This window comes from Phyllostomus discolor, chromosome X (genome assembly GCF_004126475.2).
Source record: "Phyllostomus discolor isolate MPI-MPIP mPhyDis1 chromosome X, mPhyDis1.pri.v3, whole genome shotgun sequence".
Classification (NCBI taxonomy): Eukaryota; Metazoa; Chordata; class Mammalia; order Chiroptera; family Phyllostomidae; genus Phyllostomus; species Phyllostomus discolor.
In genome coordinates, this window is record NC_050198.1 from 85392279 (window position 1) to 85416426 (window position 24148).

Genomic DNA, 24148 nt, shown 5'->3' on the forward strand with positions numbered 1-24148 from the left:
TTGAGTGTCAGCTGGTTTAGGCAAAATCTCTGCTCCTCCATCAGCCTGGTCCTTATCTCTCTTGGGTCTCTTTCAACTGCCACTTCCCAGTTATCATAGCTGAACTTTATGGTCTCTTTCACTCGACTTTTGCTGTAGCATGAGAAAATGTGCAAAGTGTTCATCTACAAATCATACAGCTATCCCTTCGTCTTGAGGTCTGTGACCTGAAGACACCTAGCCTCTGCTAATGATTATCAAAAGTCAAGGGAGATGAACCCTATTGACTATAAAGCACATTCCTAGATTTTGCACTGTCAGCAGTAAACAGCCTTTGCTGGAAGCAGCTTTGATATGGTGCAAGGAATAGTGCCTTGGAAGTGTGGATTCCCAGGTTTTAGACCAGGAGCTGCTGTTAACACAGTGAAGCAAATTGTCTCTCATGTCTGGGTCTTAGTTTTCCTATCTGTAAAATGAGATGGTTGGACTAGATGGCATCTAAGATCATTTCCCATTCTGTCATTATGTAATCATTATGAAGATGGAAACACCCACAGACCCCACCCATTATACTCTATCCTGACTGTGCACAGACTGACAGAGGAAACAAGCTACCTTTCTGGGCAGTGAGCTCACAGCAGGCCACACACAAGATCACACTGGCCTTTACTGTGGTCTATCACTGAGTTCTCACGTAATATTGCCTGTCCTCACAAACAGAATAGCTCTTTCCACAGAAAGTTACTCGTGTTTGCTCTCTCAGCCATGAATAACTGTGGACCAAAACCCTCCTGGATCTTCCTGTGAGTATCTGCTTGGAATCCAGATTGAGACACTGCTCAGGCACACAATTAATGGCCCTCTGGAAAAACTTGGCATATGGACACCAAGTGAGGCTTTCACCTTGGGTGGTTTCAGACCTCCAGAAGTCTGATTTCGCCTATTAGTCAACCGTACTGACTAACAAAATCTAGACTTCTGAGTAACACCCAGATCACTCTTTTCCTGTGCCCCCACTAGTGTTTCTGTGCACCTTTACCAACCTTTACTCAGAATTCCAGGTCTGTCCCCTGTTTGGGAATTGAAAATACCAATGCATAATAAGGTAACATTAATTATAGTCCTTTGGTGATTGAAGACAGATTTTATGTCACTAGTGGAGATCTCACACCAGGAAGTACAGGGCTCATGAGATATTGTGATAACACCTCTGGTTAGAGCACTCAATCTTTGTTGGAAGCTTTAAAAATAAAAAGATTGAAGCTTATTTGATTTGCTGTTTTTCCCTGTTAATGGATATTAATGAACAGGATAAATCATAGACTGCTGTCATGCATGTCTAGCCCTCAAGTATCTATCAGAGGCTTTAAATGTCCACAACAGGTGGGCTTGGTGAATGCCAGGAGTTAGCATGACTGAAAGGGTGTTTTGAGTCATGGCACATGGCAACATGGAAATAAAACAGATATATCACAAGTGGGTGGTAGAAAATAGACTGGAAGAGAATTTTAACACCTACAATATGACAGATTTATCCCTACCAGCTTCTCAGTTTTGTGGCACCTTCATTTTTCCCTTGATCTGAAAATCTGTATGTGTATTATATATTTCCTCCTAAAACTCATTGCACTCTTTCTTTTATTCTGTCGTTTTTCTATTTATCTTCTTTTTTAAGTGCCACTTTATTTTTTTTTATCTGAAATCATCACAGTGGCTTGCTTTGAAAGCCATTTGTTCAGTGTTGTCCTGATGGTGACTTCTGGTTAGAGGACCATAAACATATATGTAGGATGTGGTTGGAATAGTTCATACATCTTAGTGAAAGTCTCATAGCAGTATAGGAAGGGACTGACTTTGAGGATAGGAGACATTTGAAACTGTTACAGATCACGGGATAACATTTCCAAAAACCAGGTGGCAAAAGCCATGGTGCATGTTCAAATTCTTAATCTCTGTGTGAATATTACAAGGAAACCATCTAAGCCCTGGTTAATTATGAAATGAACAGGTCTTCACTGTAATAAATTCTCAAGGTCCTTTGCAATTTGCAGGGTTCTCTGTTTCACGTATCTAACCTCATTTGTAACAGGTCTTCCCCTTTCATAGCCACCCTTTCCTTTGCTGTGAAACTCAGAGACCCTTTAGGGGGCAAGAACTCCAGCTTTGCTTTCATTTGGATCTTACATGATGAATTCTCCTCTCAGGTGGTTCTGGTGGGGCTCCCTTGTTTTACTTGTTGATGGGTATGCCCTGAATTATGACATTTAAGCAGTGACTTTGCAAAATTTACTTGTCAGTAAGCAAAAGTACTCTTCCCACCCTAAAGATTGACAGGAACATGAGATGGCAAGAGCACATAGAACAAGAAATACTTAAGAGAGTGCAGCATCAAATCACATCATATCATAGTGCATGACTAGATACCTAATCTCGTAGTTGGAGTCACTCAGTAAAATTGTTGGCAAAGGGACTAGTAATCTGACAAAGTTATATTGTGAAAAAAAACTTACAGTGCATTAACTTGTTAATAGTAGGCATGAGGAGAAGGATAATGTAAAAAAAATGGAGATCAAACCACTGATAAACCCACAAAGACTCCATTCCGGATTGTCATCAGCCTCTGGCCATGGCTAACGGCCAGAAATTGCCTGAATAAGTTTTAAGTCATTTGGAAATTTCTTCGGTAAATGAAAAATATAGTAAAGGGAGAAGGGTGACCACAAGCCAAGCTGTGAACGAGGAACTCTTGAGGTGTGGGCCAACTAGGTCACTGAATTTGCTGTGTTTGACACTTAGGTTGCACTACTTTGAACTCTGGAAGTTTGATCCTCCCAGTGGAGTTTCTGAGGTGGAGAGTTGGAGATTAGATTGCAGTGCGAGAATCCCCACAAACGTGATTCCACCATAACCTCACCAGTAGCCCTGTTTCCCTCTTGAGTTGACAACTAGGATTCCGTGAAAGCGGTTTAGTCATTCACATCTCAGAAAAAAAAAAAAAAAAAAACCCTCATTACAAAGCCCCAAGTAAAGTACCACTCTTCCCCCTATCAGTGCTGCCTCCCAAATCCCCCATTACTTCCCTGATCTCCCAGAATCACCACATGGGGGGGGGGGATTGTGAGCTCCTTCCCCTCTGATATATCAGATCTGTCCTTTCAGTCCTGCCCCACAGTGGCCCTTACATCCCTTCTTTCTTTTTCACACCTATTACCATTGCTGTTCTCCCCTTATGTCTCATCCAGACAACCGCAATACCATTCCACACTCTCCTTACTTGCAGACTTTTCCCCCCAGGATCCACCTTTCTTATCACCTCTTAATTACCCTGATCTCACCCTTTCCTTGCACCGATTGCAAAAACACCCTTTGTGCTCTGGCTTTCCCTTCCTTTGTAGCTGGGTGTGCCACCACTTCCATATCCTATGCTCCTGTCCTCATTGGGTTGCATCCTGCTTCTGGAGCAGGTCCTGTGATCTTGCCATACCTTTGTTCACACTGTACCTCTTTCTTGGAATTCCCTCTCCTCTTCAACTTGTTTTGAAGTCTCACCCATTTTTCAGGGGTCAGGGCAAATATTATCACATTCGGCAAGTCTTCCCTGATCCCCCTCAAACCCGATATGATCGTTGCCTGTGATAAATCTTGATACCATTTTATATTTCTTATAATACCCACTATGCTCTGCCTTTCCTGGCAGTCATTTGTATATTGATCTTGGTACACTTGGAAGGAAGAACTAATTTTAATCTGTGAGCAGCAAAATACCCTGCACCATATAGTAAGACATCTGTTCCAAAACTGTCCACCTTATAAAATACATAAATGGCTAGGGTGGTGTTATCTGTAGGTGGAGCCCAAGGGTAGGTTAAAATGTAACTACTAAGTTGTCCGAAGACAAGACTGTGTACATAACCTCTGAAGTAAATGGATGACATGCAAGAGGGAACTTAGGACTTTTGATGCCTAACATGCACTGAAAAGTCTTCCTGATGTACACTGGACTGTGAAACACTAAGGGGTCTGAAATGTGGCCTTCAAACACTGACCAGATTTGTTAATCAAACACTAGCCAGCTCCACCAACAGTATATAAAGATGCTTTGTAAACAGAACAGTGATTATTAAGGATATTATTAACATAATACTGTTAATGTGTAATGAAGTTGGCTCAGACACTAATGAAACCAGTAATTGTTCGGGCATGTGCTAAGTAACTGTCAAGGTTTCTGAACCACTAATCCAAGACAGGGCAAAATTACCAGCTATTCTTCCTGAGAAATTGAGTTTCACCTCACAAAGGGCCTTTTGTGTTTTGGTTTCTGAAAGTTGTGGTTTTGTTTTTTGAGGACATGGGCGTGGGAACAAATCTAAGAGCAGGCAGTGGTCATGCTCCATCAAGTATTTAGGAAGGCACAGTTAACCTGGATGAAGTAAATTGTAGATGGAATAAATGCTGTTGTTTGTAGGGCAAAGCTCCCAGCTCACACTGAACTCGTGGTAGTTGACTAATTAATTGTCAGGACATAATGCTCTTGTTTTTGTGTTTTTGGGCAAAATAGATTTATGTTTATTTGCTCACTTCATAAGGCTGTCACTCTGTCCATATTCTGTTGTTGCTTTTCAAAATGATCAGATGCCTAATGGAACCACCACATTTTCTACAAGAATGCACCTCTTAATGCATGGTTTGAAACTACAGTCGACTCAGGGGAAAACTATTGGCACTCTTAAGTTTACTGTCGACAGCACTACAAGGAGGGGCATAAAAATACCTTGGCTCTATCTAAAAATACACCTCACTAAAACCTGAAATTTGGGGCTTATAAAGGTTAATCATCTAATAAAATAGAGCATTTTCTCGGGGTAAAAAGTTGAGGTTTATTTTAGGGGTGTGGTATTGTTCAGATGGGCCAAGCTCCCTGCCATAATGTAATCAGGCCAGATAAGGAAGAGGCTAGAAAGTCTTGGAGAGAGCACCCTATCACTTCCTTTCTTTTCCAGGCTTTTTTTTTTTTTTTTTTTTTGCATTATCATACAGTTTGCCTTTAACATATCCTGGCTTTTATTGTTATGCCATTTTCCAACTAACTAGGAGTTACTGATCATTTCAGCTGTCTTTTAGATGAACTTTTCACTAAATATTTGAAGAGCATAAGAATTGTGAAATTCGTTAATTTGTCCACGAAGCATGTGTTGCTTCCTTGCTGTACGCTGCTGATAGGAAAACAAGTAAAGTATATTCCCAGGCATCACCCTAGTAGGGGAGATGAAGAGGGTTGAAATCAGCGATGTACACTCCATGAGAGTGCCTATAAGGTACTAAGCCAAGGCCTGTTGCAGAGTGGAGGTCGGCTGCGTTTCTTGAACTTCAGTGGCCAAAACCATGTTTAGGGTTCTGGGTGGGATTATATTTTGGTTCTATATGAGGCTTAATTAAGTGTTAATTAACACTTTTTGCCTTTAATTCATTTTTCAACAAATAATTATTGTGGGGAACAAATTGGCAGAGGGGTAGGAAACCCAAGGTCAGGAAGCATGGTTGCAATTTTAAATGGAGGGGGGTGTGTCGAGTCACTGAAAAGGTGGCTTGGAAAAGCCTTGAGGAAATAGAGGAGCAACTGTGAGAGGCTTGGTGCTGAGGGAATCAGTGTTGGGACCCTGAGGTGGGGCCTATCTGGTGGGCGCAGGGAACAGCTCGGAGGCCAATGAGACTGGAGTTGAAGGGAGTGAGGGCACAGTGGGTAGGGATGAGGCCAGAGAAGGAACAGGGCAGGGGGTCATGGAGGGACTTACAGGGTATCCTGAGGACCATGGCTCTTCCTAGAGATTGTTCCTGATGACCAGCCTCCAGCCATCAGTCGGCCTGCTCAGGTGTTACAGCATGATAGGCCACTGTCTTCATTTCCATCCATATTTTTACTTATATTGCCCCTACAGTGAAAAGCAAGAGATTTCATTTGTGGGACAAAGTCTCTGCCTTGTATATAACAGATGTAGGTGTGTATGTCTGTCCGCACCTGCACTGTCTGACACTATGGAGATATGTGGCTAAAATTGTTCTTTTCAGTAATTCTGCTAATCTGGTACATACCAAGGAGAACATAGATCATACCCTTGATCTCTATATTCATCGTGTGTAATTTATTTTAATTTTACTGGCAACATAAGTCTATCTCTTATAGTTACTTTTATCATTAACAGCACAAAAATGACCCTTCGTAGGGCCAAATACAAGCTCTTTAGGCATATAAAGTGGGTTAACAAGGGTGGCTCAGCGTTAAGCTATGCCAGAGCCGAGTCCAAATTTTATTCCGGTACAGGGGATGACTTTCTATGTGGCCTCTCTAGCTCTGGAGCTAATTTGGATGCTGAGTAGCCCCACAGGTATTTATATGTAGTGTTTGGTATTTTTACTGGGTCTTATTCTTCTCCCTTGGATCACCTAAAATGGTTAAGAATTTTCTAGTGGGATTAAGGTTGTGATCTCTTGGGAGGGGTGGGCCATCTGCTCTCGGTTATTTTTGTGTTAGCTGCTTCCCCTTAAATGTATGTTCACAAATGAGCCACAGCCTTATCAGCTGGGGTCCAGGGAGGACTGGTATAGGTGCTGCTCCTGAACTTGGTGTCTGAGCCATGGCTTCCCATAAGTCAGGTAAATGCTTCATATTCTTTATGTTCTATTGAGAAGAAGTTTGTTAGGACAGTGAATCCATCACCTGTCTAAAGGATATACTTTCTTATTAAGTGGATTTAGTATTCTCTAAATAGTAAATAAGAGATAGTTCATCTCTGTTCTGTCCTTGCCTTCTAATACTGTTTCAAAGACAAAAGATTATTCTTACTCAAATAAAATAAATAATTTGAGTGTCTTATTTTTTGATATATATAAACATTTTATTCTATTGTACATTTTTCAGGACATCTTATGAAGCGGTAAGAAATTATGTGAGGAAAGAAGGGAGTTTTTTGAGCTGGAAGGAGGAATATTTATAACTAAGAAAGTCCATAATGACTTACCATAACATATCTTCCCTTTTTGTGAACAATATTTTGAATCTTCCTGAAGAAACAGCTCTGATCCTTTTGATATAATGCTTAGGTTCTATTAATTGAAAAGGGAGCAAAATTTCAGAACCCATACTGTCATTACTACAAGAGTCTCCCTCTTGTTTTGTAACCTGATGTTAAGAAGCCCTTTGTCAGCGTTCAAGACGTATGGGAATAGGGGTCAGAGGACTAAAGGACAGGCTGTCTCCCCAGACTGCCTGCTTCTCTCTAGTAAGCCTGCTGCCTGTCTCTCCTCTGAAGCCAGGAATTTGTCGTCGTTGCTTTGTTGCCTTCTGCCTAACTAACGGTTCCCTTTCTTGGAAACCAGGCACTTTGTCCTCTCTCCCAGTTTTCGGATTAAGGAACAAAGTAATTACCAGTGGCAGTGTTTTAGAAAAAAATATTTTTGACAACTTGTGATTGCCTGTCAATACTTAAACAATGGCAGTACTTTTAGAAATGTCTCCTTTGGTCTTTTAAAACAAATGTGCTGCAGTGGAATTCCCTGCTTTAATGAATTAATGTGCAATGTTTTCCTTGTTCAAGAGTTGAAGAGCTGGTTGTTTTCCCCTCACCCCCGGGATCCATTTTACAAACATGGCAACACATGCCTGAGATTGTGGTAATCAGCCAACACACACATTCTCTGGGTGAAGGCAAACTATTCAGCTGCACCCGTTGTTTCAATGGACCTTGAATGCATGTTAACTGGTAGAGTAACTCCCCATTTTATTTACTAATTGAGTGACAAAACAGGTACATACTGTATTTTAAAAGTGACATAATCATAACACACCTAAACTTGGATTTTAAATTGCACCCAATCCTGACTTTATTCTTGTTTACATAATCTGGAGGCTATAACTGTGACTAAATTAGACCAATTAATAGACACCTTTTAGATGAGTTTTTGAATCAGGAATTATTATTTTGTATTGCATTGGGCTCATAGGTCCATGAAAGCAGACAAAAGAGAAGTCCTCACAGAAGGAAAATCCACATTGCTCTGAAATGGGCTTTATGCAGACAGAATTGGATCAGAATCCATTTTTAGAGACCATCCACATAGTGACAGGACATTCCAAGGACAAGATTTTACACTATTGTTATTGAACACTTACAGTCTGTGAAATTATATAGATTGAAATCTTTTGCCCTTTGCCCTTTAAAGTTGAAGACTGGGGTGGGGATGTAGGTGGGAGGGAGCTAAGATCATTTGTCATGTTGTACGGCCATTAATTCCCTTCACCAGCCACTGCCCAGTGGGTCACAACCCCCGGCACTTTATTCTAAGGGCAGGGATACAGAATAAAAAGGTTGGGTGAGAGGAAATAATCAAACTGGATCACCTTCTTAAAATAACTGAAAAATGGTAGTCAGAAGATTTGGCTGAGGGTGAAGTTGAATGTTTTGTACTTTTGATGACCAGCAAGTGACTGACTGCCTACTACTTCACCACGACTAGAGAAACTGAAAACACAGGTTCTATTGCTGGTGGGTTGGAAGCGCTGTTTTCCTATAGGGAAGACAATGTGCTGCACGTAATGTGTACAACATTAAGAAAAGCTTCAACTACGGACAAAATAGCACTAGAATAGAATCTGGTCCCAGTGGAAGTGTAATGGTACACAATGCTTTTGTTTAATAATCTGTATCCAACCCTCCTGATACCAGATATAAGCTACATTGTGTTACCTGTCTATTGGTGATCCAAAAAAGATTTATGTGTTTTTTTCCCTAAATGCCATATACAAGTGAAGTTGCTAATAACATTGAATCATTCTGCAAATGTTCTGTTTTTAAGGAAAAAATCACTTTCTGATTTTCTATGAAATTCTATGAAAGACTACTTTTGAGCCGTGACTCATGATCTTCGTCTCATTCCAGCTACTTAGGTATTTATTCCCAAATGTCTGACGACACCTCCAGGTGCATGAGCATGTCTATTACACAAGTGTCCTATTCATCGACTAAAGCTTCGTTCCATTTAGTGAATGTTCTTAGGAAAGCAATATACCCTTTCTCTTTTGAAGCCAATATTTACACATGGAATGACTAACATACTGGTATGTTGGACTTAGCAATTAACAGACCAAAAATAGCTTGAACTTTTTTTCCATTTGGGTTTCTGTTCATTGTTTACACTGTATATTGTACCACTCAGGGAAAACACATGGTTAGAAAAATGCAACCTAGTTATAACATTCACTTTTTCCTTAAATATTCTTAATTTCAGCCACGTAGGCACAAGGGAGAAAATAAACATTAGCATAAAATATGTCAGAAAATGCACATAAGAACACAAGAAAGATGATTGTTGAATACAAATGGTATTTTCTCTAATAAGAGGTTTATGGTAAAAAAAAAGTCATAATGTTATATTACACTGATCTATATATGATTCATGATTAAATCAAAAGCCAAAACTTTTTATTGAGATACTGAGGTTTATGTAGGCACCTTGTAGCATATTGGATGTAGTTCAGGAATTTTCTGAAAGAGGAAGCTTGTTTATTAAGTGAAGAATGATATGTCTTTTGAAGTGGGCACAGCACGAAAATCAGGCTACCACTTTGGAATAAATATCAAAAACTTGGTCAGCCGGTTGCATTTCCAGCAGTGTTCTAACCTGCTATGTCTATAAAAGACTGTAGGTTAGATGTCAGCACCTTAAGATCACAGGAGCTCTCCCCTGGTTTTCAGAAACAGAAATCTTTGTTAGAAAATGCTTTTAATGAAAGAGGTTTTAGAAACTTAATGGTGGTGATTTATCTCCATCTGTCAGTCAATAGGCATCTACTGTGTGACTAGTGTATATACAAGGCCCTGAATGAGGTCCCTGGGGCTCCTCACGTGTTGGCAAACTTTTCTGTGATAGAGAAACATCACTGCCACATCCAGATGAGGGCTGCGCTGTGAGGTTAAAATTAGAGAGCTGCCGTAGGGCAGAGACAGGCGGGAAGGGAAGCAATGCTGTAATTATATGTATCCAAGTTTTGTTTAATGAACGATGTCATGCCCTTTCCCAGATAACAGCAATAGGTCAAGGCAAACAGATCTGGAAGTTTTGAAAGGTTAAAAGCTTCAGATTTTATGTACTTAGAAATTGCTGAAGGGATAAAAATTATTACCTAAGAGATAAACACCTACAGTATATGGCTGTCATTCATTAAGATTAAAGAGAGCCCCATAGAAAAGATAAATGCCACCACCATTTTTCTCTATTTTTATTTCCAACAAAGGGAAATACAGGAAAGTACAAAGCTTTTCTCTCATCATGAAGTCAGTGCTTAACTGTGGCTCATTTTGGTGGAACCTACAAATCAGGGTATTTGCCCTCTTTTCAGAAGCTCTCAGCATTGTCATTTATAATCTGTTTTTTTAGAGTTATTAAGCTCTTTGAAGCCAAGTAGCTAACAAAATATTTTGCTCTCGTACACATTGTTGATATTTTATGCAAAGTTTTGATATGGTAACTATCCCATCAGCAGGAATGTTGTTCTCCAGATTCCTCATAAGCACACTGCTTGGTTTGAAATAGTTTGGGATGAAATAATCATAAGGTTAGAAAAACATGAGATAAGCTAATTCAGGCTGCCCAAAGTTCCACTTAATTGGATTTATTGCAAAAGAGTACTAAAGTTCATGAATTTGCCATCAGCATTGTTAACATGCTTTAAGTGTTTCCAGCCTGCTTACTTATTAGGCAGTAAAGCCAGCATTCCTGGAAGTGCCTATTTTATCTTGACAAATAAGTGTTTCCACACACACAAAAGCTTGAGTCCACTGTGGAAATCAGTTCTAAAACTATGACCCTGGATTTTTCACACAGCAAAAAGAAAAAAACAATAGTGTCTAAAGCTAGCACCTCCAAACACCATTAATTGGAAGTGGATTCATGTAATTTTCCTTCTGCTTGGTTTAAGACCCTATACTACAAGAATAATAAAGTGATCAGCAGCTTCATTGATTGTGACTCTATGTCAACACATTCTGGTACTTCCATGCTCATTGGTGAGCCATGGATTGCTTCATTATCTGGGTGCCTACAAGACATGAAAATGAATAGGGTTCAAGGCTTTATTCTATAAATAGACACTTTGGTAAGGGAGGAGGGATTTTCAAATATGGCCCAAGACAATAGTCTCTGAAGGGCTAAATCAGCTGACATTACTAGCCAATGCTGTCTAATCTTAGAGATTCTGATTTCCTGCCAAATGACTTTTAAGAGCCACTGATAATTTAATTTCCTGGCATTTACTGTTACTGGAGATTTATTTGGTTTCTGTACTCAGCTCTTTACAAGAAAGTAAATCTTTGTTGAGTTCACAACTTCAATATGGAAAAGCCAATAAGACAAAGATTTTACGTGACATGTGAAAGACCAGCAAGAATGAATTAAGGAGAGTCATTTTCAACTTGCTATCACTGTGACAGGCACATTTTTCTAGATGCAGAGACTAAAGGTAGTATAAAAGCTGCCCTATGTAAACTGCATAATTCAAGAAGATAGACTCTGGTTTCGCCGTGTCTCTACTTTTCATTCCTAATCCATTATATAAGGGAACATGTTGCTTTTCTTTTTGGGGAGAACTGGTAGTAAGAAGCATTATCTGGTCTGGTTAAATCTCAGAACTCAGATACAACTGTCTCGGTCAAGTGTCTTTGCCCAAGAATGTCACTTGCTTCAGTCATCAGTTCTGTGGAAGCGAGAGGGCCTGTCTGTGTGCCAGCACAAACTGGAGCTTGGTGGGCCCAGAGCATGATGCTTGTCGGTGGTCTGGTTCCCTGTTTTGGGGGGCTGGCTTCAGAAACTGATCCAGTTCTGAGTGATACTTCACCGGCCTTAGCAGAGTCTGAGACACAGGGTGCGGTTTCCTTAGCTCACACACTGCTATTTGGTTGCCTATGGCAACAAGATCCAAACAACTTGGACATGTGTTTGTATAAAAAAAAAACACTGGGAATGGGACCCAAAGTGGGAGTTTGGGGCCATTCAGTTAGTGGAAGAGCTGCGGTGAGTACTGGGCAAATGCTCATTGCTTTTCCCTCATTCTTTGTAAATTAGGCTGAAGATGTCTGCTAGCACAATAACCATGTTTGTGGGTAGTTGGAGAAAATAGTCTCCATTCTCATGTTTTCTGAGCAAATTAAATATTTGTTGTTTATTTGCCCATGTAAGTTTCCTTTTCAGGGAGAGAGGAACAAGTTAGCAAATGTTTAAGGTTGAGAGCTTATAGATACTGGCATTTGGTACCTTTTTTAGTGATGGGATTAACAGACTGCCTTAGCAATGCTTGTCATTGCAAGCCGGTGGTCTGGGGTTGGGTAGGTGGGTGGGGTTCAGGAGGGGGACAAGGGGACTTGTCTGTGTGAAGGCAGTGGGAATGTTTCTTGGGGAATAATCACTTTAACACTTTCAATGAGTAACTCCCACACAGATTTGACTTTAAGATTTCTATTTTTCCAACAGCAAATGTCCTAAATAGTAGTGCTTCATTGACTCTATCTATCCACCCTTGCTTTAAACAAAAGGGGATGTAATTTTGGCCCATCACAGCGCTACACATCACTCCGACAAGTCATTCACAGTTGCAAAACTTGCCAGCTCCGATCGAGAATGCCACTTTAATCAGTCCTCTCTTGCTTGATTGCCCAGGTCTCAGAAGTCAGTAAACTACCTTGGACAAAACTCCTTAGGATCCATTCAGGGATATAAAAAGGTTCTGCCAGAGTTAAAGTAAATGCAGACATTTTAAGCAAATGAATAAGATTACTTGTATGCCTAGCATTGTGTGGAGTCAGCAGTAAGTCTTTGTTCAGATGAACTGAATTTTACAGACAGGAGGAAAGTGAGGCTTTCCGGAGGATGCAATCACAACCCCCCCACCCCCGCACGCCCCCCAAGAAGTTACGGAGGAGGAACTGGGAGCTGGCAGGGAGATCTCTGGCTCACTGTCTAGAATGCAGCCCTTAAAGCAGAGGGTTTGGGCGCCTCCCTCCTCCACAAACTGCCCGAGCCAACCAGCCTGTGACTGGCCAGGCATCTCTTCCCCAAGCAGCTGCTGCATGCAGACTGTGCCCAAAGCTGTGTGTCCCTTTGTGTAAAACAACTCCTTCTCTCTTGCCTGCTCCATCACACCCCTGCACTCCTTCACGTCACTGCTCAGCACCCCTGAGCCACCCAGAGCCCTGGTCAGGCCAACACCAGGTCTGATCCACTTGTCCCCTTCAGTGTCCTGTGAAGCAGCACAGCGAGATAATCCAGCAAGGGTTTCTCCCAAGTCCCCAGGATTTCACTAGCCATTAGCCCTCTGGCCCCTGGGGAGGGTTCTTTCTTCCCAGGAGTCTTAGTGAAGTATCTGTTGCCTTGGCACAGCTGTCTCCTGGAAGCCTCTGTGGCAGAGAGCACTGGTCTTCCATTGGTCATTTGTTCTGCCTGCTTGCCCCCATAGGTCCCTCCAGGTACAAGGTGGGCACCATGGCTGAGAAGTTTGACTGCCACTACTGCAGGGACCCCCTGCAGGGGAAGAAGTATGTGGAGAAGGATGGCCACCACTGCTGCCTGAAGTGCTTTGACAAGTTCTGTGCCAACACCTGCGTGGAATGTCGCAAGCCCATTGGTGCAGACTCCAAGGTAACAGTGGTCCCTACATGGTTTTCCTGTGGCTGACAACAAAATCTCACTCTCTCCTGAGTTCTCCTCATCACTGCAACCCACATGTGGCAGGCAGGACGGGCAGTGGCCTGGAGACAAGGGAATGGAGGCCCTGGCCCAGCCACCCTTGCCTCTAGTGTTTTTCCCCTTGCCTGGGTCCTGAGCTGTCTGTGGGACTTGGACTGGTGGGTGCCAAGGCCCATGCCAACTCAGTTGTCCTCTTAGTCTTCTTTCAGGAACTATGAGTCTTCCATCCTCACCTCAGTGTCCTTCATGTTACTAAATAGAGCATTCACCTTGGGGCATCCCCAGGTGCACGGAGTGGTGTCATCTCTGTAGTCAGTGATTACACTCCCGGCGCCCCCATGTCACTCACACCAACCCATCCCCTTCTGCTTGGTTTCCAGGAGGTGCACTATAAGAACCGCTATTGGCACGACACCTGCTTCCACTGTGCCAAGTGCCTGCACCCTTTGGCAAACGAGACCTTTGTATCCAAGGACAACAAGATCCTATGCAACAAGTGTACCACACGGGAGGATTCCCCCAAGTGCAAGGGCTGCTTCAAGCCAATTGTGGCAGGTACTGCTCACACTCACTCCCGGGGTGGTCAGGGAGGAGGCCTCTGGGCAGAGATGATGTGGGGCTACTTGGGACGATGGGGCTAATGCTGCTGTGAGCTGCTCTTAGCTTTTAGCATATATATGCACGCATATATATACATGTATACATGCGTACACATATATGCTCGCACACACGCACACATTCGGAAACTAAAGACCACTGAAGAGAACTGTCTGTGGCAAGAGAAGGAAGTGAAAAAGTATGTAGCACTTTCTCATTTGGGTAGAGTAAGTGATCAAAGCATGCCTCTTCCTTAGGGTATAACTCTGGGTCAGCCAGTCCCCTACAGAATCTCTTAAGTCCACAAAGGGTGTGGGAGTGGGGACTCAGGCGTCTCCTCAAACATTATAGCTTGGGTCCCCTCCAGACAGACCTAGGTTGTCACACCCACAGGTAGGCCATTGTTGAGAACTTCCCCTCACCCCAGCAGGTAGGCTCATCAGAAGTGTGAGGCCAGTAGCTGCAGGGCCTGCATTCCCTCACCTCTGGAGGGCCCAGGGTGGGAGCTGAGTGGATGCAGCCCCCTGCAGAGCACTGTCAGTGCGGCTATCCAATCGCTTCCCCCCGCAGGAGATCAGAACGTGGAGTACAAGAAGACCGTCTGGCACAAAGACTGTTTTACCTGCAGCAACTGCAAGCAAGTCATTGGGACTGGAAGCTTCTTCCCTAAAGGGGAAGACTTCTACTGCGTGACTTGCCATGAGGCCAAATTTGCCAAGCATTGCGTGAAGTGCAACAAGGTACGTTGTCCAGGGAGTTCTGCATGGAGTGTTGTTTCTAGAAGTGTTTGACAGTTGGCAGAGCACTTGCACACACACTATCCCATTCCATCCCCACGACAGCCCTGTGACGTGGGAATTATTATGCTCATTTTACAGATGAGGAGACTGGTAGTAGAAAGCAGTGCCTGGGCCACTTCAGGCTGTCCTGAAAAGCGCTCCGCATGGAAGCACGGGTAGCCCTGGCTCCAGAGGCTCTGCCTCCGCCACCTTGTTGCTGTGTAACCTTGCACAGAGGCTCACCTTCTCTGAGCCTCGGTATCTTCATTTGTAACTTGGGGATAATAATAGCACCTGCCTCCCATGGCCGTTGTGGCGATTAAATGAGATATTGTAGACCAAAGCGCCCAGCACAGTGCCTGGCACATAGTAGGCATTCAACAAAATGGTTGTTGAATCTGAATCCGGTGCTACACTCCCTGGTCTAGGCCATCACATCTGGAGGAATCACTTACCAGGATCAGCCCTGGCATGCCGAGTGCTTTGTGTGTGTTACCTGCTCTAAGAAGCTGGCTGGGCAGCGTTTCACCGCTGTGGAGGACCAGTATTACTGCGTGGATTGCTACAAGAACTTTGTGGCCAAGAAGTGTGCTGGATGCAAGAACCCCATCACTGGTAGGCTAAAGAGTCCTTGCTAAGTCGGCCAGGCTAGGTTTTGCGCATGGTAACCATCTCTCATTTTTCTACTTTGTCAGTTTCATCCACAAAGGCCCCAAAGAATGTCCCCACCCCTTGCCATTGTGGTCCCAAAGAGTTTCAGAGTTTGAATTCTCCCCCAGGCCAGGTTAGCGTTTGCAATACAGAACATTTCCTGACTGCTGCTGACTAAAGATGCTGAGCTGCGAAGTTCACGAGCCTGAGACCCACGCCCATGCCTTGGGCAGGCACTGCACGTGGGGTTCTGAGGGGGAGGGGGAGAATGGGATGAAGCTGGGTAGAGGCCAGGGGGAGGGGAGGGAGGCTGAAGAGCTGTAGGCTGGGATCATAACATCCCATAGCTGAGGGCTAGCTCAGAAGTGCCTGTGGGCAGCTGTTTTGGGATCAGAAGCCGAGCTAATCACTTCATTCCTCATCTCGCGCCGCGATCCACGTGCCCTGGGCCCTTTTCCCTGCCTCCACCGTTCCCATCACCCCGGGGAGCCTTGAAATGTACATTTGAGAAGACTTTTGCCATCCTCAGGGAAAAGGACTGTGTCAAGAGTGAGCCACCCAGTCTCTAAAGCTAGGAAGCCCCCAGTGTGCCACGGGAAACGCTTGCCTCTCACCCTGTTTCCCAGCGCCAACCTCCGGGGCAGGCATCCGGGTGGAGAGAGGACTTGTCCCTCGTGGGTGGTGGTTCTTTATAGAAAAAATCGAAGCTTAGCAGCTCCTCGAGGCCCGGTAAGTGCACACCCCACAAACAGCCCAAGTTTGCCTCCTGGTGGCCACTTTGATGCCATGGCCCTGACCTAAATCAAAGAAACTGGTTATGCTGGGAGGTTGGTGCAAGCGTCACAGGGCGATTGCAGTGGCATGGGAATGTGGGTTCTTTACATCAGAGAAGCCCTTGGCTGAGCTCTGGCATCTTCTCAGGTCCTTGAGAACTGTAGCACGGTCACAGTGGCATGGTGTGGGGGACAGATCGTGGTGGAGAGGGGTGGCCTGGGGGCCGGGCAGATGCTGCCCCTGCGTGCTTGTTGGCTGTATAAATGGGCAAGGCAGCGGTGTCTCTCTCACCTGTATTCACTGAGCTGTCTCTTTTGTTCTCTTTTGTGTTTTCCACAGGGTTTGGTAAAGGCTCCAGTGTGGTGGCCTATGAAGGACAATCCTGGCACGACTACTGCTTCCACTGCAAAAAGTGCTCCGTGAATTTGGCCAACAAGCGCTTTGTTTTCCATCAGGAACAAGTGTATTGCCCCGACTGTGCCAAAAAGCTGTAAAGTGACAGGGGCCCCTGTCCTGTAAAATGGAATTGAATCTTGTTGTTTGTGTCCTCACCCTCTGCCCTACACCATCCATAGGGAAAGAGTGGCCTTTCACTTCTTCAAAGTTGTTCTTTCTGTCTTTTCTCCCATTTTACAGTATTACTCAAATAAGGGCACACAGTGATCATACTAGGATGTAGCAAAAAGTAACTCCTCAGCGAAGTTAATTTTGCGATGGCTGCAGTTAAAAAACAAACTTAGATAGATCTACTCTTCTGCATGTTTATCATAGAGCAGAAAAGTGCTAACCATTTAGCTGCTTAGTGATGTAAGCAAGAAGCCTAAGAGATAAAGCTCCCACTGAGGTGCCCTTCGTGACTCAGCTGGGACCCACTGCCATCACACAATACAAAGAGTTGCAGCGGCTGCTCCAACTCACTGCTCACCCTCTTTTGTGAGCAGAAAGAGAACTTACTGAAGTGCATGGTTTCACTTCCTCATCAAAACCTTCCTTCTGTTCTTTTGTGCTTTTGATTGACTAATACAAATTTCTAGAAATTAACATTTGAACTTAGCTGTGATTCTAAACTGACCTTTTTACCTGTACTAATATTTGAGTTCCCCGTGTGCCGTGTTTTCTGAGCGTTCCTACTGCCAAGCATGGAACATGCAGGTGATTTGGAAAGTGTAGGCAGATCTGAGAAAACGAGCCTGTTTCAGAGGAATATCATCACCATGAATACTTCTGGAAGTTTAACAAAACTAACCCACCTGTCGTTTTTCTCTTTTTAATAATATTTTGTTTTAATATTAATAGCAACATGGTTTATGGGTTTGGAGACTTGCATGAAAATATTTTAGCCCGCTCAAATGTTCCTGCAGTTTTGAAATCATCCCACAAAAGTAATGATAACACTCTAGAGGGGTAGATGAGCAGGCGCGGGGACTGTCATTGACACATGGATGTGACGTTTCCAAACGGTGCCGAGTTGAAACTCTTGTAACATAGTTGTTGTCTGCTCTTTGTCTCTGTGTTAAAGAGGCCAGCCAATGCCCCTTCTCTTGTGATTTTTAGGACTGTTCCTCAAGAGTTTAGCTGGGTCTCTGGGGGAATGAGGAGGTTGCTGTCCTCACAGGCAGATTTCCACGTAGTGCTTACTTGAAAGGCAGGAGCACCTACTTACTGTATTCTAGCTACATTGTTATATTACATAGTAGAATGAGACGATATCAAAAGTGAACATGTAATGACAATACATATTAACATTCTCTTAGCAGTGGTTAGAGAAGCCGATGCCTCATTTCTACATTTTGTCATTAGCTATTATTATCTAATGTTTCAGTGTATCCTTACAGAAATAAAGCAGCATATAAATAAATAACTTGCCTCCCGTCTTTTCATTCTGTTGGGTGGAATTGCTATAAGGTGATACTACTGATGCACAACCCTGAATGACTTCCTTCCTTCAAGAATGTATGTAGTTCAGTGTGATTGCACAGACTACAAATGAAACAAAATTATAACAGCACTTGGATCTAATTAAAAACAACAAAAACCCATTCTGACTCAAAACAGCATTTCCCAGATGTTGTCATCCCTTAAAGGGGGCAGATTTATTGTCTTTGGCTGGGGGATGGGGGTGGGAAGGGAACTGTGGCTGAAGCATGCCATTCAGAAATCATCAAGATCCCTATTTTGTTAGGTACCCTTCCCCTGTGCCCTCTAGAGCCCCAGACTCCTGTTGAACACTGCTATGTCCTCAACTGCTGCCCTCCACCGTCTGGTATTCAAGAGAATCTCACGCCCCCTTGTGGACAGTAGTTATTTGGGAGGCTGCTCATTTGGGCCCTAGGACTTCCAGTTAGGGGTGGGGGCCAGAGGCTGCAGCTTCTAGATCATTGCTACACACCTTGTGCTCCTGTTCTCGAGCCATTCAACCTACCTACCCCTGTATGATTGTTGCGGGGTGGCAGTGCAGGTCAAGTGAAACAGGTGTGCTGTGCTCTCCCACATGATGGAAGGGTCACCAGGCCATAAGGGCACCTAATCAAACTATATTTCAGCTAAAGACAGACTTGGAATGACAGGGGCGTAGTCTTTGATGAGCCTTAGGCCCAAGGAAATAAAAGCCAAGGGCAGAAACCATTGGATTGTAATGTGTTAGAAGGCAATCAGGACCTGTCAGAAATCATGAGCATTTTTATGAATGGGGAATATCCCCTTTTATTTCCCTGGAGTAATGAGCAACCGTTAAAACAATGACGAGTCTTATCTGCTCTCCCTGGCAAGGGATGGAGCCCAGAGGGGCAAGCCTTGGACAGAGAGGGACAACCTCCCCACCCCATTCACACAAGATGGGCACTGGTTTACATGCTCTCCATATGCAGAGACTATGACACTCTCTACCTCTGCTTGCTTCCCTTCAGCAAACCCTGGACCTCCTATCATCCAGTGGCAAATATCCTCTAACCACGCGTTCTTCCCTTCCTGGTCCTCCTGCTTTCACTGAGCTTATTCTTTGCCTTTCAGTCCACAGCCCCAGGTTCTTCTCTCAGCCCCTCCTAGCCTTTACTTCCTTCCCACTTCCATCTGTATCTGCCCTAGATTCTATAGTCTATCACTTTGACCATTCTTATCGCCCACCCCTCAATCTTGTTACACTTTTGCCTGCCTTTTTCAGTTGGCCTGCAAAATTCCAGCCCACACCAGGGCCAAAGAGTTCTGCTGAGAAAAACCCACAGTTACAGACAGCAACCACCAGTATTGCATGAACTGCCAGCCCTCAACCCTGGAACTCCATTCCACCACTTCCTCCATATCCCTAACAGACTTCCTCCACCACCTTCCTCGCCCAGGAAACACCCATGTTAGTCAGCCTCTGGTTATTGCGTGCCACATGATGCCTCCTCTTAACACTTGAGCATCTTTAGAAGTAAAAACACCTCATACACATTATAGTGAACCTTCACAGCCCACCCTGATTTCTAGATGAGAAAACACAGAGAGGTTATGAGGTTTGCCTAAGGTCACAGAGCTAGTAAATCACAAATCACCCTGCTGGACACACCTGTAGCCTGTCCCTTATTCATACTGCATTATCTAAAAATGGTGAGCTTCCTTAGGGCAGGGACAGTGTCTGACACATCGCAATGAGGAAACTATCATGCTCAGTGCTCAGTACATTTTGAGTGACAACCACAAGACTCAGGAAGGAGGGGAAATTTCAGGTAACAAATTTTCAGCAGAAAAACCTTTTATCCCTCAAATTAAGGGAAGCAGGGTATCAAGAACATACCTACTTGTGGTTAACAGTGGGTTCTGGAGCCCAATTGCCAGGATTCAAATCCTGGCTGCCTTCCTGTTTTCTGGTTATGAGCTCTTGGGTCAGTTATTTAACCTCCCTGGGCATTTTCCCTTGCCTGTAAAATGAGACGTAGAATTCCTGCATTGGCCCTGGCTAGTATGGCTCAGTAGATTGAGCACTGGCCTGTGAATCAAAGGGTTACAGGTTCAATTCCCAGTCAGGGCACATGCCTGGGTTTCGGGCCAGGTCCCCAGTAAGGAGGCATGTGAGAGGCCACCACACACTGATGTTTTGTTCCCTCTCTCCTTCCCTTCCCCTCTCTAAAAATAAGATCTTGAAGTAATTCTTACATTGCAGAATCACATGCCGATTTCAGAATAATGCAAGTGCTTACCAGGGTGACTGACACCCAGTGAAAGCACTCAATAAACTTTAGCAATTAGTGATAACTTGGTACTCATTAATTCATTCAGGAATTCATGACAAGTGCTGAAACTGACAAGTACCGAATGATGAAGCATCTTTTCTTGTGGGGCAGCATCATGACTCATACAAGTTGTAGCAAGTGCAATGACTTCTGAGCAAGTGCAAGTGCTGAAACATTTTTTTCGTCAAAATGCAACGAGTAAAGGATTTCACAAGTGCTGAAGCCAACGAGTACCAAGGTATGACTGTATCATCTTCCTCAGCAAAGGAAATGTATGAACTACCATGCAAGTCACAGGACACTGTTCCCAGTCCCTAAACAGGACGGGGTGCTGGCTTTAGAGTCAGATAAGATGGGTTTGAATCAGTTCTTTTCCTAGTTGAGTGACCATGAACAAATGACAATCTCCACAAATCTCAATGTCCTCCTAAGTAAAAATGAATACACATACCTCATAGGATTTTTGTGAGGGTTTAAATCAAGTGAGGGCCTATCAAGTACCTGGCATATACCATGTGCAAACTTAACTAGTTATTGTAACATTGTTGAGAAAGTTATTAGACACACCCTTCTGGAAACACTGGAACTGCATTAGTGGAGAGATTGAGGCAGATTCTGGGGCCTGCTTCAATACAAGTCTGGGGGTACTGCAAGTAACACAGGGAGTTGACCCATGGGATAAGATGTGTCTGCCACCAGGCTTTTTGCTTCTTGACACTAGCTACTGTTTTATTAGTCCCAATCCTCCAGCTCTTGCCATGAGCTGACTCCTCAGGGTGAATGAAAGGGTTCTTAGAGGTGGTAGTGTAGTCCCCCTCACTTGCCAGACAACAGTGCTCAGTGGATCGATAATGTAAGCAGCCACAGGTACAGCCACCTTGGCTAAGGTTCAGGTCTTCAGATCCCTAATAGCCCTCACATTATTCCATACTACATTTCAGTGATGGGCAGTGATTGAAACGTTTAAAAGGCTTCGTTCCAGTGTTCATGATGTAAGTGGAAGAAATGTGCTTAGCCTCAGAATCTACTGCTAAGGCCAGGAACCTGTTCCTCAGGGGAGAGGACAGCAAGAGGCTATCCAGAGAGGAAGGGAAACTGGAGACAACCAATGTGTCCCCCAACAGGTTCAAGGGCACCAGCCCCAAAAAGAGGGGGAAGCTAGATCAGTGTCCATCACTTCGCAGTTGTAAGAAGGGTGCTTTGACCATGTTTCAAGTTGTGTGCACACCAGGGGGCTTCCTGGTTCAACACAACAGAATGTAATGCTAAGTGGACAATGGCTGCCACTATTGTCATAAGCACCAGACCTCAAAGACTGAGGATAAATACCACCTCACCTTATCAAAAAGATTACTGGAGTAGGACATGTTTCAAGATTGGAAACCTAATCTTTGTTTTTAAGATTTTATTTATTTATTTTGAGAGGGAGGGAGGGAGGGAGAGGGAGAGAGGGAGAGGGAGAGGGAGAGGGAGAGGGAGAGGGAGAGGGAGAGGGAGGGAGGGGGGGGAGAGAGAGAGAGAGAGACAGAGACAGAGACAGAGACAGAGACAGAGAGACAGAGACAGAGACAGAGACATCAATGTGCGGTTGCTGGGGGCCATGGCCTGCAACCCATGAATGTACCCTGGCTGGGAATCGAACCTGGGACACTTTGGTTCCCAGCCCGCGCTCAATCCACTGAGCTATGCCAGCCAGGGGGAAACTTAATCTTTATAGGCAGGTCAGAACACTGATTTTGCCATGCACAGTATGTCATGAAGAGTATATATAGGAGAGTGTATATAGGAGAGTCCAATCACTGCCTGAGCACACACACAAGCTTTAAAAGGCAAATGTGGTTTTCCTCATCCATGGCAAGCACCAAAAATGAGGTTTAAAAGGGCTAGGGGAGGATTGGGGAATGAGTGTGTGAAGGATCTGGGGTTTCTTTGTAGGATGATGAAAAATGTTCTGCAGTTAGTGCTGAGAGCTGCACAACACTGTGAACATACTGAATGCCACTGAATGGTGACTTATGTGAATTTCATCCCAGTAAAAAGAAAGATATTTTAATCACTACCCTCAAGTGTAAGTCAGAACCATCCAGGGGAAGAGTAACAAACACTGAACCAGGTACAGGAAGACCAGAGTTTTAAAATTCACATCTTAATGTCCCACAACTGGAACTGTCAAATCACCAACTAGCTGAAGAGGAGCATGAGGGGATTTGATTACTACTTATTCAACCTGCTAATTTCCTGTGCTCATGGCTTAGTTAACAATTGGTGTCACCACACCAGTACACTTTTGTGTTATTATAACGAAAACAAGTTTATTTCACAGAGCACACATTTATATGGAGGTATAACAGTGTTTCAACACGTGATGCACAGAAAACTCTCAGAAATACCATTATTAGGATGATTGTCTCTGCCTTCTATGTAAAAGAACTAGTGTATAAAAATAGTTTTTAAATCTAAGGCACCAAGCTCTAACCTGTAACAAAGGTACAGTACCCTGAATAACAAAAAGAGTAAGAAAGAATAACTACTTCCTTTTACTAATCCAACATTGGTGACTAGAAAATAATGTGGGCCTGCTTTGGACTTTTTGTGACTCAACACAAAAGTCACTAGCATTAGGACAACTAACCTGCATTTAAGTTTTAGTCAATGGTTTGAATTGGGACTCCATGCATTTTGGTCAACATATATCCTATGTGTGTGTGTACATGTGTATGTCTATGTGCCCAGCTACCACAAGGACTGAGTAATACACGGGTCCTGTATTTACTTGCAGCCAATGGCTACAGACAGGCAAGCAAATTTTGGTCCCATATCCCATGCCAGAGTGTATACTGAAGGGCAGGACTGGAGAGCATAAACAGAAAAACATTATACAGTGTAAACATTTGGAGAGATTAAACATACCCCACCACACAACAACCAAATACTGCCTTATGTACACAATAAAAATAATACACGTTTCTGTAGATAAACCTCAACAGGTACTTCAAAAGGAAATACTGACAAGAACACAAAGATGCTAATTGTTCCAAGATCATGCTCTCTAGGACTCCCAGCATTTAGAGGTATCAGTGCTTGTGTACTCAGCTGGCAGGGTTAGAAATACACATACATAAAGATAAAATATGCTTTCTTCTCTTTTGCAACTGTTGGTGTTGTCACATTAGAAATAAACCAACAAAGCTCTTGTGAGCAACCTTGAGTCCCTCACATAACCCATTATGTTCAGTACAAGATCAAACATTTTTAATTACTAAAATACTGTAACTGTTAAATACAATAAACATCATTTTAAACATTATTTCAAATATGTACTGACAGAAAATTATTCTTTTAGAAGTTCAAGAAGTACTATTTTATAAAAACACCCGTGATGCACACTCAAATACGTGTTGGCAGGAAAATACAAACATGAGAGAC

The 24148-nt window shown here is 43.5% G+C and overlaps 1 protein-coding gene across 11 annotated transcripts in view; it reads left to right on the plus strand.

The window, feature by feature from the left end:
• The window catches only part of FHL1 (four and a half LIM domains 1), a 61220-nt gene extending 43339 nt beyond the window's left edge, over positions 1 to 17881 (plus strand). For 2 of the 11 annotated variants that reach the window (XM_028522424.2, XM_028522426.2), the window contains exons 3-7: positions 13481 to 13662; positions 14091 to 14265; positions 14878 to 15047; positions 15515 to 15701; positions 16851 to 17881. In XM_028522424.2, coding sequence (XP_028378225.1) covers positions 13507 to 13662; positions 14091 to 14265; positions 14878 to 15047; positions 15515 to 15701; positions 16851 to 17005 — 843 coding nt within the window. In that variant the 5' untranslated portion in view covers positions 13481 to 13506 and the 3' untranslated portion in view covers positions 17006 to 17881. Of the gene's footprint in view, positions 1 to 6286; positions 6363 to 6517; positions 6631 to 11957; positions 12043 to 13175; positions 13237 to 13480; positions 13663 to 14090; positions 14266 to 14877; positions 15048 to 15514; positions 15702 to 16266; positions 16467 to 16850 lie in introns of those variants that run through there. The other 9 variants (XM_036016862.1, XM_028522421.2, XM_036016864.1 and 6 more) reach the window with 9 other exon arrangements.
• Positions 17882 to 24148: the final 6267 nt, after the last annotated feature.